The following is a 19,912-nucleotide window of genomic DNA, read 5'->3' on the forward strand; positions in this document are numbered from 1 at the left end:
AAAATAAGTAGCATAGACAGTAGATAGAAAATAGATGGGGGGGCAAGAATAGCATGGGAAATATAGAATCTAAAGGACTTGAGACACATGGTCATAAACTAAAGGGGGGGTGATGGTGGGGATGGGGGGGTAGGGTGGAGGGGAATAAAGGGGGAATAGAACAACTGTAACAGCATAGTCAATAAAAAAAATAAATTAAAAAAAAAAAAAGAGGAGAGATAAAGCTGGGAGCTTCCTCCCAGCTACAGAATGGGTCAAAGTCACACCCATCTCCCTAGCTAACTTGCTGTCGGTATGCAAAATAACCATTTTTCACATGGGTTGGAGCTAGCCTGTTGCTGCTGTGCAAAATAACTCTCAGTGGCCCTGCTCCATGTCTCCCATCCCCCAACCAGACTTGGGCGATGGGATATCCTATATTCCTGGACACCCCAAGTTCTGGACCCCATTACAAATACACCCTTTGGGTATTTATCTCCCAGGGTATTATCTCCTAGCCTATACCCTGTTACGTGTCTGTGCAGAGGCAAACACTAGCACAGCCTGGATAGAGGGTGGCAATGGCTCTATGGAACATCCCAGGGCTACACCTGGTGTACAGTCGGATTTAGGGGTATCCCTTTGGTAGAACTTATGGGGATACAGGCAGACATCCCTGTGGATGGAAGGGGGTTCACAGGCCCAAGACCTGTCTGTATGGGTACTCATGATCAGAGTAGGCCAGCAGACAGAGGGTCCAGAAGGAGTAGAAGACCACCACCAAGTGGCCTCCCTGATTACTTTAGTCCCTCAGCTCTCCCTCTGGAGTCCACAATCTCTGCTAACTAACATGTCCTCTCACTGCCCCATGCCCAGGACTCCTCATCTTTCATCTACCCCTGGGCCATCCTGTTGGGCCCACGAATTGCCCAGTATGTCTATAACTCCCCCAGAAGAGGGGCTAGGCACAGGGGTTGGGGCTCCTGTAGCCAGGCTGTTCTAATGGGCATGTGCCTCCTCCAATTTTGTTTCCCCCCTACCCCATGCACAAAGTCTGAAAACATCCCCATGGGGGAGGGTTGGTAGAAAGAAATAGATTTATTCTCATGTACAAAGCGGTCAGCCCATGGGACCATATACAACAGTTCCACAGAGTCCTAAAAAACACATCTCTCTAAAGGCAACTCCGAATAGGTAAGGCAGGTGGCCCCCCTCCCCCCACCCCACAACACATACACAACAAAGGAAGGGAGAAGCTGCCAGGACTGACCCAAGAGGCCCTGCCCTATGGGGTCTCCCAAGCCCTGGGGCATGGGTAGATATGGCCTTGAAGAGGAGAGACACCCTGCCAGGGCTGAGACCGGGTTCTTCTCTGGCTGCAGGAATGGTGGAGGGACTCAGGCTAAGGGGGTTCACTCAGGGGGCCACTGAGGGACTCGGGGTCAGCTATCTGCCCTGGGCTGTCAGGGGCATTCCATGGCCTCTCCTAGGACTGCAAAGAGCTATGGGGACTGGGATCTAAAAGGGCTCTCAGAGAACAGATTGTGTCACCTCCTGTTCCAACCAGATAGGAAAAGGGGCTTGCCCAGGGTCACACAGCAAGGGGCCAGTCTTCAAGCCCAGGGGTCCTTCCTGCTCGTCACTCCATCCTGCTTTTTTCCCCGGGAGCACTGAGCCCCTGCATCAGTCGCTCCTAGGTCCCCATCCTCACCATAAATACAGTGGCGGACCCAGAGCACCTGTGGCCCGGTGGCTATTTCTATTTCTCCAGCAGTGCTAATGACAGATTCTCAGCCCCCTCACCCCTGCTCACTGAGATGTCCCACCTTCTTCCTTGCATGAGGATCCTGGAGAGGGGAAAAGGGCCCAGATCTGGCTGGCAGGGCCGGCGCCCAGGAGCAGCCAGCCAGGCTGCCTCAGGAAGGAGTGGCTTGAGGAGGACTTGCCAAGCTGCGGTCAGAGGTGCAGAGCAGGGCCCACAACTCATGGGTCACCCCTGTACTCTCAGAGGACCAGTGACAAAGTTTTGGTGAGGCTGCACGTCTTGCTTCCATTATACAGATGAGAACGCTGAGGCCTGGAAAGTCAATACTTGCCCAGGTCACCCAGGAAGTTCTGCCCTAGAACCCAGGACCCATGGCTCTGCTCACAGGTCATCTGGTCAGGCCAGTGGAGGACTGTAGCAGGAGGCCTGGGTGGGAAAGGATCCGGGAGTGGTCACTCCGCGTCGAGGCTGCAGCAGCCATTGACAGGGCCCCCAGCGCCGTCTAGCTCAGGCACCTCGTACTCCTCGTCCAGGAAGTCCAGCGAGTTGTTGCTCGGGAGGCCTCGGATGGTGAACTTGTGAGACACCTTGGTCCAGTGCTCACGGTTAGATGCCACACGTTCGTACAGCTCTGCCGCTTTGGGGAACAGGTCCTGCAGCAGCCTGAGGGTACACAGGGGCAAGGTTTAGAGGTTAGGGGTCAGGAGTCAGAGAATGACAGGAAGAAAGATTAGGGCTATGCCACGGACAGAACTTCCATAACAGTGTGAGGCATAACACTGCACACACGAGGACAGCATAATGGTCTCTTTCCATAGGGGAAGAAGGACGAAGGGACAAAGCTGTGCACAGAGGCCGGGGTCAGGGGCAGTGGGTCAGGGGAGCTGGGCTGAGCCAAGCCCAGCCCTGTGTCTGCTGTGACGGTCAAGGACAGCCCCGTCCCGCCCCTCCCTCTCTGTGCGGAGTCCCCAGCAGTGCCCGTGAGCCCCTCACTTGTAGATGGGCATCGCGATGTGTTCCATGAAGCTGATCTGCAGCTCAGGGATGTAGGCCTTCTCACGGTCCATCATCTCCATCGGCCTGTTGCCCATGGCCTTCTCCTGCGGGCACCGAGGCATCAGGCCCGCCCCTCTTCTCTCTCCCTCAGGCACAAGGGTCGGGCTAACCCGACTCCAGGCCAAGAACCCGCCCCCGACCTGGACACCCTGAGGTCATCCCTCACGTACCAAGTCTCCCTGGGAGAAGAACTCTTTGTAGATCAGCTCCTGAAAGGCCAACGCTCTCATCAGATCTCGTGAGTGGGATCCCTGCACCCAAGCTCCTCGACAGCGTACCCAGGTCTGGGGGATGCCCCCATTCCCCAGGGGGCAACCTGAGGCCTCCCTCACCTCCACCTCGGGGCCTGTCCCCACCATCCCCAGCCTGTCAAGAGGACAGTCCCAGGTGGGGATGAGCGGCTGGGTTCTGGCCCACCCTCCGTCAGCCACTGACTTGCTGTGTGACCCTGGATGAGTCCCTGCCCCTTCCTGAATCTTCCCATCTGTCACCCTGAGGTGATGTTTCTGTCTCCCCCTAATACAGCCATGCTGAGCTCAGCACAGAAAGGGTGTTCAGGGGGCAGGAGCCCCACAGAGCTGGGCAATGTTTGCAGCCTGCACCTTCCCAGGAAGGGGCAGCCCTTACCGCAATCTTCCTTGTGGTCTTCCAGCCCTTGGTCTGGTCAGAGAGGTCACAGGAAGTCATAAGGAGGCAGAGAAGGAGGCTGTGGTGTTGCTTATTGGTTCGATCATAGCCCACTGTTGGGGAGAAGACAGGGTCAAAGGGTAGAGCCCAGACTCCCAGGCCCTCTTTGCAAGGACAAGGTCCCCACGGCCCACCACAAAGTGGTCCAGGGAATTTGGCTCCCTGCATGGGAGCCAAAGGCCAGGGCTGGGTTTGCCTGGTGGGTTGATGCTGGAGGGGATGGGTCTGAAGTTCTGGGGATGCTTTCCAGGCAGTATCCTCTCTTGGGGGTCCCTCCACAACCCCAAGGCCCAGGGCTAAAGGCAGGCACCTTCAGCCATCTTCTGGAGGTCCTTGAAGATGCGCAGGTGGTGGGCCAGGTCCGTAGCCAAGATGATGTCGCGCATCAGGTCTAGCATGCGCTGATAGTCCTGGGTGGGGGCAGGGAGACGTCATGGTCTCCTGCTGGATAGACCCATCCACTCCCTGGCCCTGAGGAGCCTCCACCATCATCCTCTTCTCCTGGTTTGCACCAGCTCCTGGCTCCCACCCTCTCACCCCGACCCTGGCCCCGTTACCTTCCGGGAGAAGTGGTCGAAGATGTTGCAACCATGGGTGTTGAGAATGGCGATGGCCTGAGCGAAGTGGTGTCTCTGTTGGGGGACAGGAGTGATAGGGCCCAGATGGAATGGGGGGCTCCCCTCACCACTAACCCCAAGAGAAGGAGTGGGCCCAGCCCAGCCCTGGCTCCCGAGGTGAGTGGAGCAGGTGGAGACAGGGAGGCAGCATTCTAGTCCCTTTCTGGACTCTGCTTCCCCCTCGGTGGGCCCCAGGCAAGGCCCTGGCTGGCTCTGAGCCCGCTTCCCCACTGCCACATGCAGGGGCGCAGCACAGTGAGCTCTGAGGGCCTCTCCAGCCAGAACAGCTCTAGAACGGCCCCTCACAGTCCTAGACACTAATTCACACAGCGACCATTTGTTTGCTGACAAGGAAAGGCACTGGCGAGGCAAGGGCAAGACGTTTGTCTCCGGACACTGAAGGGCTGTCAGTCGGAGGAGGATGAGGCTCAACCCAGGGTGGGAAGGGCAGAGGCAGGGCTGCTACCAGGCCTCCCAAGCAGGAGTGAGCCCCTCATCTCTAGGGGTGTGCAAACAGGGGCGGTCTCTGGAGGGTGTAGCAAGGGGAAGCATGGGGGGAGGTAACCTTGGAGGTTTGGCTCCCACTCTGTGCCAAGCCCTGTGCTAAGTGCAGAGAACTCAGAGGTGTCTCAGACTTTGTTTCTGCCCCAAGGAGCCCCCATCTGGGGGTGAGCAGACCCAAAAACCAAACCCTCTAAGGCAAAGCTGAGTCTGATGGGAGCACAGCCCAGGCTTGGCAGGGAAGGTTTGCACCGGGCATGTACCGGTTTGCACCCCGACATGCACAGAGAATCGCGCTAAATACAAATCCTCCCTTTGGAAACCTGGGCTCCAGCAGAACCTGGAGCCTGACTTGCTCCCCCATCCACACCTGCACCCCTCCAAGCCCATCCAGGGGAACCAGCCAGCCATGCCCTGGGGCGGCTGCCATTCTCACAGCCTGTCTGAAAAGCAGGGTCTGGGAACAGGAGGAGCTGGGTCACACTCTAACTGCCCATCGCTGGCCTTGTGAGGATGAGGAGGACAGGGAATGAGGTGGAGGAGGGAGGCAGGGGGCTGGGGGAAATGGTGGTACCTCCATGACAGAGCCTTCAGAGCTGTAGAGCGCAGCCAGCACAGATTTCTGGAAAGGTCAGGAAAACTCCATCACTCCTCACATTCAGACCCAGGTGCCAGCCACCTGAGCTAAGCACTGCCCCGCTCCTCTCGCCCTCTCTCCTCCCCCATCCCAGAGCCCAGCACAAAGCCTGGGGGATCCTCGGACTCCCGGTCTCACCAGCCCCCACCTCTCCCAGACAGCCCAGGGAAGGTGCCCAATGGGAGGAGGGCAGGAGCTCACCGAGGCCACCTGGAAAGAATTGTTGGTGCCTCTGTGGTCCAGGTCGTGGCACATGCAGGAAATAAACAAGGCAAAGATCTCCATGTCCCTGGTTGGGAGACAGAGAGGACAGGTCCAACCATAGCTCCCCCCACAGACCCCCAGAGAAAGGACTGCTGGGTGAGATGTCCAGGAGCAGCTCAGGACCCCTGGGCCCCTTTCCCGGAAAGAAGCCCTGGCTTGGAGTTTGGCGGGCCCCCCATGCCCTGGGACCGTGACTATGAGCAAGTCCAGCCCAGAAAATGGGGCTATGCAACCTTCCTCGCTGAGCTGTTAAGAGGGTCCCCTTAGGTGGTACAGGTAAAGCCCCTGACCCAGAGGAGGTGTCTCCCTGTCCCACGGCAGGGGAGCCCAGTTGGGGGGCAGGGCACCCACTCACTCGAGGTAGTTGGTGAGCTCCAGGTTCTTGTAGAGCAGGTAGCAGAAGTGAGAGACAGAGAAGGCGTGCATCCAGTTGTGGTAGGGTGGGTCCCGGTAGCCCTTCTTCACCATCAGGCAGAACCTGGGGGAGGGGAGAGGGCAGCAGACAGGCCTCAGGCTCTCCTCCTCCAGGTAGCCCTTCAGGCTTTGTGCTTCCCCATTCCTCTCCTTTTCTCACGTCCCCGTGTCTAGGAATGGCCTCGTGCTCATGGATCCTCCCCACCCGCTCAAGACTGAGTCTCCCCTCGTTGGCCCAGAGACAGCCCTCCCCAGTAGGCTGGGGAATGGATGTGAGATTCCAGGACAGAGGGAGGCAGAGATGGGGCTGCCTGCACACTGAGGGGAGGGGACACACACCGGGCCAGGGTCGGGCAGTCAATTTTGTAGCTGTTGATGAAATTCATGTCCTGCAGCATGCTCAGGACGGCCTGCAGGGGGCAGAAGGGAGAGGTCAGAGGGATTGTCAGTTTCAAGACAGGACCCCTGCTTTGGCCCTTCTTCGTTGTTGTTTGTCTTTGTTCTTTTACAATAAGCAGCATTTTAATAGCTCCATAATCTTACAGGAGTCAATTTGAAAAATCATGCAAAATTATTTTTAACTTTACACTTATATTGAGCATTATAATTAAAATGCCTTCTTGTGCATCTTTATTATTTGTTTTTTGACTTTTAAGTTTATTTTTTTAATATTTGTTTTTTCTAAAAGTAGAGTTAATGCAATGTTTAAATTGTTGTTCAAATCGTTGTCTCCATTTTCCCACTACCACTCCCCTCCGCCCCACCCACCCCACCTCCCACCCTCAGTCCTCCCCACCTTTGGCTTTGTCCATAGGTCCTTTATACATGTTCCTTGACAACCCTTCCCCTCCTTTCTCCTGTTATCCCCTCCCCCTGCCTCTGGTTATTGTCAGTTTTTTTTTTAATTTCAGTGTCTCAGGTTATATTTTGCTTGCTTGTTTGTTGATTAGGTTCCTGTTAAAGGTGAGATCATATGGTATTTGTCTTTCCTGCCTGGCTTATTTCACTCAGCATAATGCTCTTCAGTTCCATCCATGCTGTTGCAAAGGGTAGGAGCTCCTACTTTATTCATGCTTCATAGAATTCCATCATGTAAATGTACCACAGTTTTTTTAACTCACTCATTTACTAATGGGCACTTAGGTTGCTTCCAGCACTTGGCTATTGTAAATTGTGCTGCTATGAACACTGGGGTGCATAGGTTCTTTCGAATTAGTGTTTCAGGGTTCTTAGGTATAATCCCAGCAGTGGAATTGCTGGTCAAAAGGCAGTTCCATTATTAGTTTTCTGAGGAAATTCTATACTGTTTCCCACAGTGGCTGCACCAGTGGAATTCCCACCAACAGTGTACTAGGGTTCCCTTCTCTCCACAACCTCGCCAGCACTTGTTTGTTGATCTGTTTATGGTGGCTTTGGCCCTTCTTGATGCCTACAAAATTTTGGAATCTTAGATTATTAGATCTGTACCAGAGAACCATCAGATGGCAGTACCAAGCATTCTCAGAGCCAACAACTTTTAGAAAGATGGGATCTAAGAACTCTTGGAACCAAGCTCACATAAATTCTCTGAAACACAGGGAGTAGGTGCTGACCCTGGGGCCACAGGCCGGAGCAATCCTCAGCAATCACCCAGCCAGCCCGTGTCCCCTGGGCAGGCCCCATGACCCATGCTGGCAGACCGCATGCTCACTCCTCCCTAAGGGAGAAGCTGTAGCCTTTCTTGATGACTCTGTCTTGCTAGCAGGAAGTTCCTGTGCACATTTAAATTAAATCTCTGCCTGTACACCCTCTGTCTCCATGGTCGGGGACGCAGCTCACCATGGAAGTGTCATCCTCAGGAAGAGAGCGAGGGGTGTAGGTGAAACTGGCGAAGTTGGAGTCAATGGAGGCCACAGGCTGGATCCCGTCATGGAGAAGTTTGGTGTATTCGTCATCAGAGACCTGCGGGGACCAGCCTGGGTATTAGAAGATGACCTCCACCCATCCAGTGTCCTTGCCCTCAAATTCTGGGTGAGGTGGTCCCTCGCCCAGAGAGTGTCCAGGTGACCATCCAGTCCATGGATTGTCACTGAGCAGTCGGTCACCACCCTCTCCTCACAGTCCTGCAGCCCACCTACTGTGCCTGCTTGCCTGTGACCGTCCTTGTCTGTAACAGCCTATCCTCGGCAGAGACAGAAGACGCCCTTTTGTGACCCCCCCAAACCATAGCAGCCTTTCCTAGACACTAACTGGGAGATTCTTTATTGGGAGGTGGCATGCATCTCAGTCCTTCCTACTACAGATCTGACTGAATCCACAAAGCCTGGGACCCTTTGGTTTAGACACAGGTGCATGTAAATGTTCAAATCAATGATGACCAGCACATACTCCGAACTAAAGCCTGGGGCAGCTGTGCTGACACGGGGTCCAAGGAAGGGATGGAATGTCAGAGTTAGGACTTCACAGCACTGCAGGACCACTGTACCTCAGGGAGCTGCGGCCAGGGCCCTGAGCGTGCATCTCAGCCTTCAGTCATTCCCAAGGTGGGAACTATCCCTGCGCATAGGGGACACCTGGCCGAACCAGGTTCTTCCTTGGGCTGGGCCCTATTGCCAGCCAGCCCAGGGGCTGACCCACAGCGTGCCTAGAGCTGGAGTCCAGGCATGGCGCTGGGTCTACCTTCTCATCTTCAAGAGAGGATGATCAGAAAGCACTGCCTGGTCCTGGGCCCATGAGGATCCAAGGAGGCACAGGACCTTGAGACCCTGGAGAAGAGGACAGAGCTCCGTGCAAGCCTCACCTTCATGTGGTACATCATCATCTCATTGGCAAGGTGGCTGCGATATTGGGCCTCATTCACTTTCTTGTAAAGGAGAGACTGGGGGGAGAAAGGGGAAGAATGGAGCTCAAGCAAGATGGCTGTCAAACCTCAGAATACCCAGGGCTGGACAAAAAGGTCAGACAGAACCGCCTGAGCTGGCCCTAGTCTGAGCCTTCCAGCTCCAGCCCCAGGTATGGACCCCCCCCTCCAACCTTCACCTAGACGTCCCCTCGCTCTTCCCCTGGGATCTCCTGGCATTTGATCTGGCACTTTGCCTCCCCTCCCGGGTCTGCCCCGGTCTTCAGTGATGGAGCCCGAGGCTCACAGCAGAGGAACAGAAACAAAAGGGGAGGTGGTGTCAGGGACCAATGGGTTGGAGTCCCGTGGCAGAGCTGCCAGCCATAGACAACAAGACCTAAGGTTTCTCAAAAAGAAGCTGACCTGGGGCTTGATTTGAGGTTGCTTCCAGAGGAAGGTGGGGGTGGGTCAGGTGAATAATGACACCTGGGGTTTCCCATGGTCCTTCCTGGGTTGCTAACAGGATAGGACACGAAAGAGTAAATTTTCAGATGGGAAACTGAGGCCAGAAGTGATCACTGGTACAGAAGCTCACCCAGCAGCAAGGCTCTGAGGCCCAGGTAGGTCAGAGCAAGGAGAGCCTATGTGGCCAGAAGGGCAGAGGGTCCTGGCCCCGCCCCTGGCCCCACTCACATGGGCGATGCTGATGCCGCAGTAGATGGAGAAGGCCGTGGCCAGGTCCTCGTCGAACTTGCTGAACCATGGTCCGTTGATCTTGTTCACCAGCTCGGCCACACCGATGACCTCTAGGGGCGGGAGAGAGGCCAGGACCGGCCGGTGGATGTGTCTGGTGGGGATCTGCTACCACAGGGTGTCCTCAAGGAATGCCCCCACTTCTGGGAAACCTGCGTCTTCTGCTAGGGCACGGCTAGAGCGGTGAGGAAGGACTGCCAACCCAACCCGTGCTGCTTGGCCCCGCCCCATCCTGCTCAGGCCCCGCCCTGGCCTGGCCCCGCCCCGCCTCTTTGCAGGGGATCCGTACCCTGATTCTCATTTTTGATGGGGAAGCAGAGGATGTTGCGCGTGCGGAAACCGGTGCTGTCGTCCACACCACGATAGAAAAGCGGGTGTGCGTATGCATCCGGGATGTTCAGGATCTGGCCCGTAGTCGCCACGTGGCCCGCTATGCCCTGGTCAGCGGGGATGCGGATCTCATAGCTCTGCGGGGACAGGCATGGGTTGGGGGGAAAGTTAGCGGCTGGCCTCAGAGAGGGCCACTCTCCAGGCTGCTCCCGGGCGTCCCTGAGGACATCACACCCCTAGGACCGCAGCAACATTCTCTCCTCGCGACCCGCCTCACCTCGTCCTCCACCACGCCCCCGTCGAACACCTTGGCGACCAGCTCATTCTGGTCCAGCAGGAACACGGAGCAACTGTGGGGAGATGGCTTTGGTCCACAGGGCCCTGACACCCCTCTCCCACCACCCCCACTTCTCACAACTTGAGGCAAGCCCGGATTTCCGAGGCCAGGAGAGAGTGATCCATGCTGAACTCTCCTCAGGGCTGACTGACTCCAGACATTAGTCTAGACCAAAGTTGTTTTTTTTTTTCTTTTTGTAGGGCCTATTTTGTGCCATGCACTGTATTAGGAGATGAGGACCCCTGGCCAGCAAAGCAAGCCCTGCCCCTGCTGTCACTGGACATCACAGACTATTGGTGGTCACAGCCATGAAGTAAAGGACCGCACAAAATGTGACGGGGTCCCACGAGAAGGCAGTGGAGGGGGAAAAGAAGGGAGAAAGGAGAGGATGAGGACTGAGGCCTGGGGCCTCCTCTCCCCTCCCAGGGGTAAATTCACTCACATCTCAGCATTGCTGAGGTTTCTGGCCTCTGTGATGATCTCCTGGAGCAGGACAGAGACATCATCTGTGAGGGAGAGGCGTGGGGGGCAGTCATGAGACTGGCCCAGATGCCACGGCCAAGCCCTCCCACCTCTCCTCTCCAAACTCCAGCCCCACTCACATCCCACAGCCACGCATGGAGGAGGACAGTGCACTCACCTAGGTGAGTGAAGAGGTTCTTTGCCACTTGGAGAAGAGCCTGGGATGGAGAAAATAGAGATCATAGAAGTTCAGGTTACAGAAAGCAATCCTCTCCAACCTCCCTGCCTCCAACATCTCCAGGAGCTTCTCTGCACTTACTGGAGATTGGCAGAGTCTAATCAAATATGTCATTTGGCTGCTAAGTGAAGGAGTGGCAGGAATTACCCCAATGAAAGTGTATAGAAATCTAGATAAAATCTCAGATGTGCTTTCACCTCTAGCTCCAGCCATCCAGATGTTGCTGTAGTACCCAAGTTGAACACTAGAGGGTGACCACATACAGCGCCTGCAACCAGTGGCCCACCTGAGGAACTGGTGACCTCGTTCTTTGAAAGGCCTCCAGGGCAACTCTGTAATCCCCCTGCCTGTGTCCAGATACACATGGGCTCTTCCTTTGCGGATGACTCTCTGGGGCTGAGAGCTGGGTGTCTTGGTCCCCGAGAGAGGTGCCAGGAAGGTCACTCACCTGGCACTCACACTTGAGCTTCTGCTCCTTCTGGAATGCCAGGGTGCTGGTGAGCACCGTGCTGGTGTAGTGAAAGCAGTGCTCGATCACATGCTTGTCCTGGTCCGTGAATCTGGGCCAGGGAGGCAAGGTCATCAGAGAGGGGGCCAATGACAGACCTCTCTCCCCATTTCTCCTCACATCCATTCGTCCAGGAAGCCCACTCAGAGGTCCACCAGCTAACCCCCCTCCCCTCCACCGGGGCCGATCACCGCACAGGTGGCTTGAGGCAGCTCCCTCAGATGGAGGCCCCCTGAAGGGGGAGTTCTCATTCTCCTCAGAATAAAATGTGTTCTCCTCCTCTGGCTATCCCTTCTAGAAGCCCAGCCATGTGCCCCCCAACCCCCGGCCCCGTCCTCTGACTTCAGATTTACCCAGACTGAGGCTGGGCCTCCCCGCTTGGTCTGGAGACTTGGCCAGGCCAGAGTTGGGTGTTCCCCTGCTCCTCCCCAAAGGCCCCTCCAGGCTCAGGGATGGGGTGGCATTGCCCTGTCTTGTCCAGCTCTCGTCACTGTCCTGCTTCCCCCCACTCTCCCCTCATCTTTGGGCATCTCTCAGCTTCATCCGTACTAAAACCCTCACCATCCTGAGAAGACCTCTGGCTCCTTCACACCTTCATGCTTCCCCCACACTGCCTACTCTGCCTACAATACCTCCCTGCCCACTTCCATCTATACCCTGAGATAAACTTTAAATCTTGAAGGCAGGAACCACAACTGCATCACCCCGTGCCCAGTGCAGAGCCTGGTTCAGAGGAGATATTTGGGGAGCGTTTGCTCAGTGACTAACTGTACTCTCCCTCTGCCCTTGCCACCAGCCCACCACACCTCCAGCTGAAGGGATTCCGGAGTCCCTGTTCCCCAAATTCCAGGCTGCTTCTCTGCAGTCAGTGCTTTGAGCTGAGCCCCACCTTGGCTCGTACACTCAGCACCCACTTCCTGAGATATGTGGAGCCCAGAGATGGCCCTGCCCTTGTTCTGGGCCTCAGGGCTGTCACCAAGGCCCCATCTCATTTGCTTTCTGATACCACCTCTCCTCTAGGTCTAGGTCTAGGTCTCGAACCCAGTCCTACAACCAGCAGACAGAGGTCGCTGCCCCCCTCAGACCCTCACTTGCTCTGTACTCCTGAAAGGCCCTTCCAAGGCCACCTGGTGAGCACACAGGTGGACACGGTGGGTACTCAGTGTGTGTTTACTGAATGGCATAAACTCTCCCACCACTAGGAGGCCCACCCGTTCTGAGTGACAGATCCCACATCACCTCACTCTCTTTATTTCCCCAGGTCCACCAGCTGCCTGCAGAGTTCCATGTTGGAACATCCTGCTACACAGACCTGCAACCCCCAGATCTCTGCCACCCTTGCAGACTCCACTCCTGGGCCTCTGACACCTCTCTGGTCCTAATGTTCCCGGGGTCCACTTCCTGCAGGGGCCCCAGGCCCTCAAACCCAGCCTGTTTGTTTGAGTCTCGGGGGCCCAGCATCTCGTCAGCATTACTCTGCATCCTGGAATCCAGACTCAACCCTTCACCTGCTGCTCCTCCCTTCCTGTAGGACTCTGCCCAAACTGCTAGACCTGCTGGACCAAGAGTGGCAACATTTGCATCCTGACCCTACTTCCAGGACAGACATAGCTAATCGATCATAGTACTAAGATCCAGTCTCGACACAATGCTTCAGGCAGGCAGTTACTGCCAATTAGTGAATCGGTACAGGACATGAAATCTCTGGTACAACTCCTGGACCTCAAATCTGAACTCAGTTCTTGAGATATTCTTCCTAACTAAACTTCTTTACCTGACACTGCATCCTGCCCACCACTTCATTTCTTTTTTATTCTCACAGCTGCTCTGTTGGTACCTATAAAGGCCCTCAGTTCAGCCCAGCCCGCAAGCCTGTATTCCCTTCCTCCATTGTCCTCTCTATCAGTGCCCTGCTCTGCAGGTCCCAGAGAGTTCACCCACCCCAGAGCTCACTGCCCCTCTGTCAGGGAGTTCCCAGCAGAAATGCCAAAACAGGGGATGGCGAGTGGGGGGAAAACCAATATCCAACCTCAGAAAATAGGAAAAAAGAAGGGGAGCTCATGGGGACCTCAACATGATTTTACATAAGTGAAAATGGGTGATGGAGAATCAATAATTAGCTGTGCCTCAGCTGCAGCAGCTGCAAAGGCCTAGCACACCCATAATTCCATGATCTTCTGCAATGACAAACCATTCAGTCCCCTCCGCTGGAATAGCACCCCCTTCAAGTACCCTTCCAGCACTGTTACCCTAGTAGAACCCTGGCCAGGCTCTCGGCTCACCTCCTGACCCACATCACCCCACCCAGACTCACAAGTCTCCTCCGAGCTTGTTGAAGGCACAGGCCAAGGCCACCACCTGGTCTGTGGCCCGGCTGATGACGGGGACACACAGCATGGTCTGCAGCTCACAGCCTATCATGCTTTGTAGCTGCTGCACATCCTCCTGCAAAGGGAAGGCAATTCAGGGCAGGGGAGGAGCGAGAGAAGACCCCTCCTTCCCCCAGCCCTTCCCCCACACTCTGCAGCAGTGGCTCTCGGGACTCCTGCAGGGTGGGAAGTAGTATGACTTGGGGCAGATTGGGAGAAAGTCCCCCGGCCTTGTCTCCAGCATCCCCAGACTGCCCTGACCCAGAGATAGTGGCCCTGAGGACTGGACAGGATGCTCTCCCTTTGCCTCCAGCCCTGGTCCAGCCAGGCCATAGCTTACTGAGGTGAGATCTTTCCGCTGGATAGATTCCTTGTCTTCCACCACCTTGCCCAGGCGTCCCATGGTCAACTGCAGAGTAAGGGGAGGCTGAGTCAGGGTACAGCCTGGCTGGAGGTCAGGCAATCTCAGACCCCATCCCTCACCCCAAAGTCTGGAAGTTCCATGGTCTTTTAAGTCAGTCCAGATGGCGGATGGAGTCAACACTGAGAAAGGGGGCACGGTGTTCTCCTCCTGACCAGAATGCCCTATGGGAGACTTTAGGGTCTCCCCAACTGGGAGAGAGAAAAGCAGGCTCCAGATTCTCATTGATCTCAATGGCTTCTACCAGAGCCAAATCCAGAAACACCCCAACAGAAGTGACCTGGCCCCAAGTAAACCTTTCTGTAGATCGTGTGAGAGTTCTCCTAGTGAATCCTAATCAGGAAAGGTCGCAAGCTCTCATGACATTTCTAAGTAGATCCCAAGATCCAGATAATCCCCTCAGGGTCCCAGAGAGTCTAGCAGATCCCAGTCGGCCCGGGCAGATCCCAGATGTGCCTAGCTCGCCTTCACTGCTCCTGCGGACTCCGACACAGAGGGCGACACAGGACTCACCGGAAAGCTGATCTCTTCCCCCAGCACTTTATCTCCGATGACCTGAGGGCAGAGGGGCAGCGACCCGTTAAAGGATAAACAAGGTTTTTCCCCAAGGAGACCCCGGGCCCTCTCCCGGCCCCACCGCGGGCCCGGGCCCGGGCCCTCACCTTACAGGACAGCTGGAGATTGTCCTCGGACACCAGCAGGAGGCAGCAGCAGGATGCCTGAGTCTCCTGCTGCAGCTGGAAGGGAGGCACAGAGGGAGACGCTGACCGCGGATCTGGGCCACCCGCACTCCCCACCCTCGCGCCCCTCTGAGGCTCCTCCGGTAGGTGGAGAAGAGGGGCGGGACGTCGGAATCTGAACTGAGGCGGAGAGCTCTAGAAGACCTAGGTGCACAGGGGAAGGGGCCTAGGAACTCACGTATTGGAGGACTTTGAGCTGCAGCGAAGAGGCATCCAGGTCGTAGAGTTCCCCTGAAACGACAGGGCGCGGATTAGAGGGAGGGCCTTTAGACTCAGCCAAGCCTGCGCCACCACCCGCTCCACCTGCGGGTGCTGCGGTCGATCTACCCGGGCCCTCCCCCGGCCCCGCCCCATCTCCAAGGCCCACCACGTAGGCCCCACCCCTCCAAGTTCGACTCTGCCCCGCCCCCCGGACCGGCTCTGCTGAATCCTCACCGCACAGTTGCAGGATCTTTCGGTCCTGGTGGGTGTATGCAACCCCGCCCTCGTGGTCTCCCGCCGGGGGGTTCTGGACAGCTTCGGGGGTCAGTCCGGGCCCGCGCTGCTGCAGCGCCTGCACCCGTCGCAGGGCCACCAGGGTCTAGGTAGGGCCAAGCGATCAGCTACCCACTCGCCCCACCTTCACCCCGTCGCCACCTCAAGACCCGTCGCCTTTGCTCAAGCCATTTCCTGTGCCAGCGGTGCTCATCGCCCCCACCTCCGTCCCAAACAATCCTCCCTCAGCGCTCCACCCGCCCGTGGGCTCCCGCTGCCTCTGGGGTGTCCCTCCCTCCGTGAACACACAGGTACAGGGTTTGTCTCCACCCCGAGCCCCAGACTCTTCAGAGAGAGGCCAGGGTCAGATTTCTCTGTGTCTCTAGCCACGGAATCCTAAGTCCTTGTTAAAGTCCCAACATAAAATCTCAGAAAAGAGTCTCAGTATCATCATGTAGGTAGTCCTTCCTATGTACTGACAAGATGCGTGACTGGCCTTATCTCACCAGTACCCTAAGTAGGTCAGTGCTTTTCTTATCCTCATTTTCAGGTGTGAAACTGGTGCTCAGAGAGGTTAAGTGACTTGCTCCAAGTCACACAGCCAGAAGGTGGTGCAGCGAAACCCCGGTCTCCCCAGCTCCCTGACCACCTGCTCACCCACTGTGCCTGAGGGTCTTCAGCAGCCCCACCCTACCCCAGCCCTACCCCCACTCACGTGCTTCTCCACGGCTTGGAGGCTCCGCTCCTCATTTTCACTCAGTTGGCCACAGTGCACCTGGAGGCATGTGGGAGAGGGACTAGCAGTGACCTTCCCCAGCCTCCTCTCTCTGCCAGAGGACCCTCCCCATGCCTGGCACACACATGTCCCCACCAACGCACGCATACTTCAGTCTGTGGGCTTCATTGATAACCTGTCCTTCTGGCCAAGCACATGAGCCCAGAAAAATATCCGCCTCTCCAGGAAGCCTTCTAGGGCTAATCCAATAAAAGTGGGACTTCCCTGACGGCTGCCTTTTCAGTCACTTTTCCATAACGGCGTGATTCGGGTATGTAGTGAGGGAAGGGGGTGACCCGGGACTCCTCTTCATCCCCCAGCCTGTGGGGCCTGCAGGACCTGGCCATGGAATCAGCACTGTTAGCCTCCGCCTTCCATTTCCATCCGTTCTGAGTCAGGGTTTGAGCTGTTCCCGGGTACGAGTACGGGTTAGCAAAGAGGCCCGACATTTATGGTGCATCTGCTGTGCCTTCAGAACTTGAGAGGGTGAGCAAATGAATGAATGAATGGAGAAATAAAGTGCTTTGCCTTCCATGGGATTCTCACCACCCAGTAGGGCAGGCTTTCACTGTGCAGATAAACCAAGGCCCAGAAAGGCTGAGTGGCTGAGTCAGGACAGTGCCAACCCTCTTTTACCTTCTCTGCCCAACCTTCCCCTTTCTAGACCGAATCTCATCACCACCCATATGCACCTGTCCCTCCCTGACTTCCCTGTGTCAGCTACCAGAAGTCTCCCAGCCCCTCTTTCATACTCAGTGAAGTCCTTTCCCCAAAGCCTGCTCAGGTGCTTGACACAGAAAATGGGAGGGTGAGAGGAAGGGGTAGCAGTCAGGGACCTGCTAAGCAAAAGGAGGCCCTGCCAGCAAAACTCCACCTGCGTCACCAGCTTCTCCTGGCGCATGCCCAGAGCTGCTCACCACCTGTGGGGCACCCCACGGTGACTGCACTGGGGTGCCCTTCTTCTTCCTCCCTTCCCACTCAGCAGATGCCTGCCTGCCTCTCTCCAGGCCCCTCGCCAGGAGCAGATGGAGAAGAGGAGATCAGCCGGCTCCCAGGAAGCTCACATCTGGCTGTGCGGGATGGGGGACGTGCTGAGGGGTACAGAACCTCATACCCGAGGGAGAAGGAGCAGGCGGACTGGGTGGATTGGAACTTAGAGACTGTGGGAGCTCAGAGCAGGAGGGCACCCGAGAGGCCTGCAGAGCTGGCACTGAAGCACGGGGAGGACGAGAAGAGCCTGAGGAGGGGGCACTGCAGGCAGGAGCTGTCCTGGCGGTGCTGGGTAGGAGTGGGTACCGGGAAGTGAGGATGAGGCAGGAGTGGGGTCTGCAGTGCCCCAGGAGGGAGGGCCTTGAGTGCCCGGCCAAGGAATTGGCCTTTAGTTTGAGGGCCATGACCTATGGGGTGTAAGGGGAATTGGAGGGAGCGACACTGGAGGCAGAAAGACCTGAGGCCGTGTCTACGACTCCCAAGGGGTGGGGACCCGAAAGGGGCTGCAGCACCGCTCATCCGCGTGAGGCTCCCATGCACACTGTTTGGAGACGGGGGAGGACACCTATTTGTTCTGTCTGCTTGGACCTGTCTCTTAGGAAAAGGGAAGGTTGGAACCCCCCCAAGCCTACAGGGGCACCCAGTTCCTGGCCTACCGAAACAGCTCGGTCCCCTATAGAGCTGGGAAACTGAACAGGCACCTCGGAGGCCAGGAGAAAAGAAGGAACTGCGGAGCCCTCCACCCCCGGCCTCACCCACCCCAGCACGCACTCCTGGGCTGCCTCACCCCTTCCCCGCCCCAGCAGGTGCACAAACACGGTGCACTCTCTCATAATGACCTCCAGGGCCCCCACCACACACCCACATATTCATGCTCATTCTCCCACGGAGATGCACAGGTGTGTACACACATACACACAAATATACATGCGGTTCAGCCACCAACTCAGACACCCACACACCAACACCACACCCACAGTTCCTGTACCACCCACACGCGCACATTCATAACTGTCCACGGGCTATTGGAGTTTGCATACCTAAGAGCCACGCAGGAATTCTGCTCCCCACCCCCCAGATGCAACCGACACTCACACATCGCTTTTGCTCAGCAACGGAAACAGGCACCTGCACCCACTCTCGCTAATCAGGGAGCTTGTCTGGAGCCTGCTGGTAACATTCAGCGGTGAGCACTGGGGCTGTAGAAAGGGTTGAGAACCCAGCACGGCCCCTGTACCCCTCATCCTCACCAAGTTCAATGTGGCTCATCCCCATGTAAGGAGCTGGCGTGGCTGGCACAGCTGGGGGAAGCGTGGGCGCACATCATGCATCAAATGCCAGAGACCAAGTGCCGCCCACTTCTCAAAGGGACTTATTATCCCAGAACTGAAGAACAGAGCCAGAGACTCTGTTCCTCACCCAGAAAATCTGCGATCAAGGTGCCCGGGGCCTCGGGCTGCAGAGCCCAGGACCGCCCAGGCGGTCCTGCCCTCGGACGGCCTGCCTCTCAGACAGCCTGCCGTCGACCACACAGCCAGGCCCCGCTATTCCTCGCAGCAATTCCTGGTTTCCTGGCTTGCATTTGCCATCATTTGCAATTCCACCCTGACTTGGCCCCCTTGTTTGTCTGTCTCTTCGAGCCCTGCAGACTTGGTCCGTGGAAGCAGGGTCTGCTTGGTCTGTCTCCATCACTGCTGCGTTTGAAGCACCTCGCACACAGCACCTGGCAGCGCTCGAGAAATATGCCTTTGATTGAGGGATGGTGGATGGGTGATTATCAAGAGCAGAGACTCAGAGAGGGGAATGGGACTTGTTAAGGAAGGAGCCAGTGAGTCAGCCCTCCCAAAACATCTGCCCCGTACACCCCCTGTACCCTGTGCACCCTCTGCCTTTGGGATGAGGTCACGGCTGGGAGGTTCGAGGCTGCCTGTGCTGTGTCTCGGAGGATGTGAGGGCCTGTGGCCCAGGAGCACCAGGGCCGAGCAGCAGGACAGGGTCCGTCAGGCGTGTATGCACTGGGGAGAGGGGTGTCATGGAGAAGTGCTTCTCTGCTTGCGTAGGATGGAGAAGAGGCAGACTGTGAATAATCCAAATACCTTTCAAGAGCTCTTCACTGCCAGGGGTGTTCGGGGAGGTGAAAGACAGTTTGGGGGAGCATCTCCTGGGAGCCGAAGTCCCAGGCAGCATCTCGCTCACCAGCAGGCACCCCGTGCCTCAGCCTCCCCGGCATCACACCCTTCCCCCAACACCCCAGCACCCGTCTCCCCACCTGCTTTGCTCATGCTCGTCCCTCTGTCTAAAAGGTCACGTCCCTCCTCTGCCCTGCGACCTCCTACCCCTGGCCCAGCGCCTACGCAGACGCTCTCTCTCCAACTGTCAGGCACTCGCTGCCCTCCAGCCTCTCCCAGCAGAGCGCCTGCGTTTGTTTCCTTTGGCCAGTAGGGGTCAAGGCGGCTCCTGCTTCCTCCGGGCCGAGAAAGTCTAGAAGGCAGACCTGGGTCTGACTCCTCTCCCTGCCCAGCACACAGCCTGGCGCGGGGCCCGGAGCAGGGTTTTGCTAGAGTGGGTTAAACTCAACACAACACACACCTACACACAGGCCTCTCTTCCCCGGGTTGGAAGGCTAGAGCCTGGACTCCCGGCCCAGCCTGAGCCACGGTGGAAGGCAGTCACGGAACCATCCCTCGCCCACAAATTGAACAGCCTTCCAGACGTCCTCCCCTTGGTGGGGTCGCTTCTCTTCTGACCCAGTTCTCACAGCCCCAACACGGGAAGTC

At 56.8% G+C, this 19,912-nt stretch overlaps 1 protein-coding gene across 2 annotated transcripts in view; it reads right to left on the bottom strand.

The window, feature by feature from the left end:
- Window positions 1–1,058: 1,058 nt before the first annotated feature.
- PDE2A (phosphodiesterase 2A) overlaps window positions 1,059–19,912 on the bottom strand; it is a 63,974-nt gene continuing 45,120 nt past the window's right edge. For both annotated transcript variants that reach the window (XM_037135689.2, XM_037135690.2), the window contains 25 exons: window positions 16,086–16,145; window positions 15,332–15,476; window positions 15,075–15,127; window positions 14,819–14,893; window positions 14,670–14,711; window positions 14,076–14,144; window positions 13,681–13,811; window positions 11,307–11,418; window positions 10,799–10,838; window positions 10,601–10,664; window positions 10,099–10,171; window positions 9,781–9,958; window positions 9,432–9,544; window positions 8,700–8,777; window positions 7,739–7,861; window positions 6,260–6,330; window positions 5,862–5,984; window positions 5,444–5,531; window positions 5,180–5,227; window positions 4,045–4,119; window positions 3,798–3,897; window positions 3,428–3,540; window positions 2,971–3,009; window positions 2,738–2,844; window positions 1,059–2,407 (listed from right to left, as the gene is read on the bottom strand). In XM_037135689.2, coding sequence (XP_036991584.2) covers window positions 2,197–2,407; window positions 2,738–2,844; window positions 2,971–3,009; window positions 3,428–3,540; window positions 3,798–3,897; window positions 4,045–4,119; window positions 5,180–5,227; window positions 5,444–5,531; window positions 5,862–5,984; window positions 6,260–6,330; window positions 7,739–7,861; window positions 8,700–8,777; window positions 9,432–9,544; window positions 9,781–9,958; window positions 10,099–10,171; window positions 10,601–10,664; window positions 10,799–10,838; window positions 11,307–11,418; window positions 13,681–13,811; window positions 14,076–14,144; window positions 14,670–14,711; window positions 14,819–14,893; window positions 15,075–15,127; window positions 15,332–15,476; window positions 16,086–16,145 — 2,331 coding nt within the window. In that variant the 3' untranslated portion in view covers window positions 1,059–2,196. The remainder of the gene's footprint in view (window positions 2,408–2,737; window positions 2,845–2,970; window positions 3,010–3,427; window positions 3,541–3,797; window positions 3,898–4,044; window positions 4,120–5,179; window positions 5,228–5,443; window positions 5,532–5,861; window positions 5,985–6,259; window positions 6,331–7,738; window positions 7,862–8,699; window positions 8,778–9,431; window positions 9,545–9,780; window positions 9,959–10,098; window positions 10,172–10,600; window positions 10,665–10,798; window positions 10,839–11,306; window positions 11,419–13,680; window positions 13,812–14,075; window positions 14,145–14,669; window positions 14,712–14,818; window positions 14,894–15,074; window positions 15,128–15,331; window positions 15,477–16,085; window positions 16,146–19,912) is intronic.

This window comes from Artibeus jamaicensis, unplaced genomic scaffold (assembly GCF_021234435.1).
Source record: "Artibeus jamaicensis isolate MK-2021 breed Jamaican fruit bat unplaced genomic scaffold, CSHL_Jam_final contig_64, whole genome shotgun sequence".
In the NCBI taxonomy this organism is placed as follows: domain Eukaryota; kingdom Metazoa; phylum Chordata; class Mammalia; order Chiroptera; family Phyllostomidae; genus Artibeus; species Artibeus jamaicensis.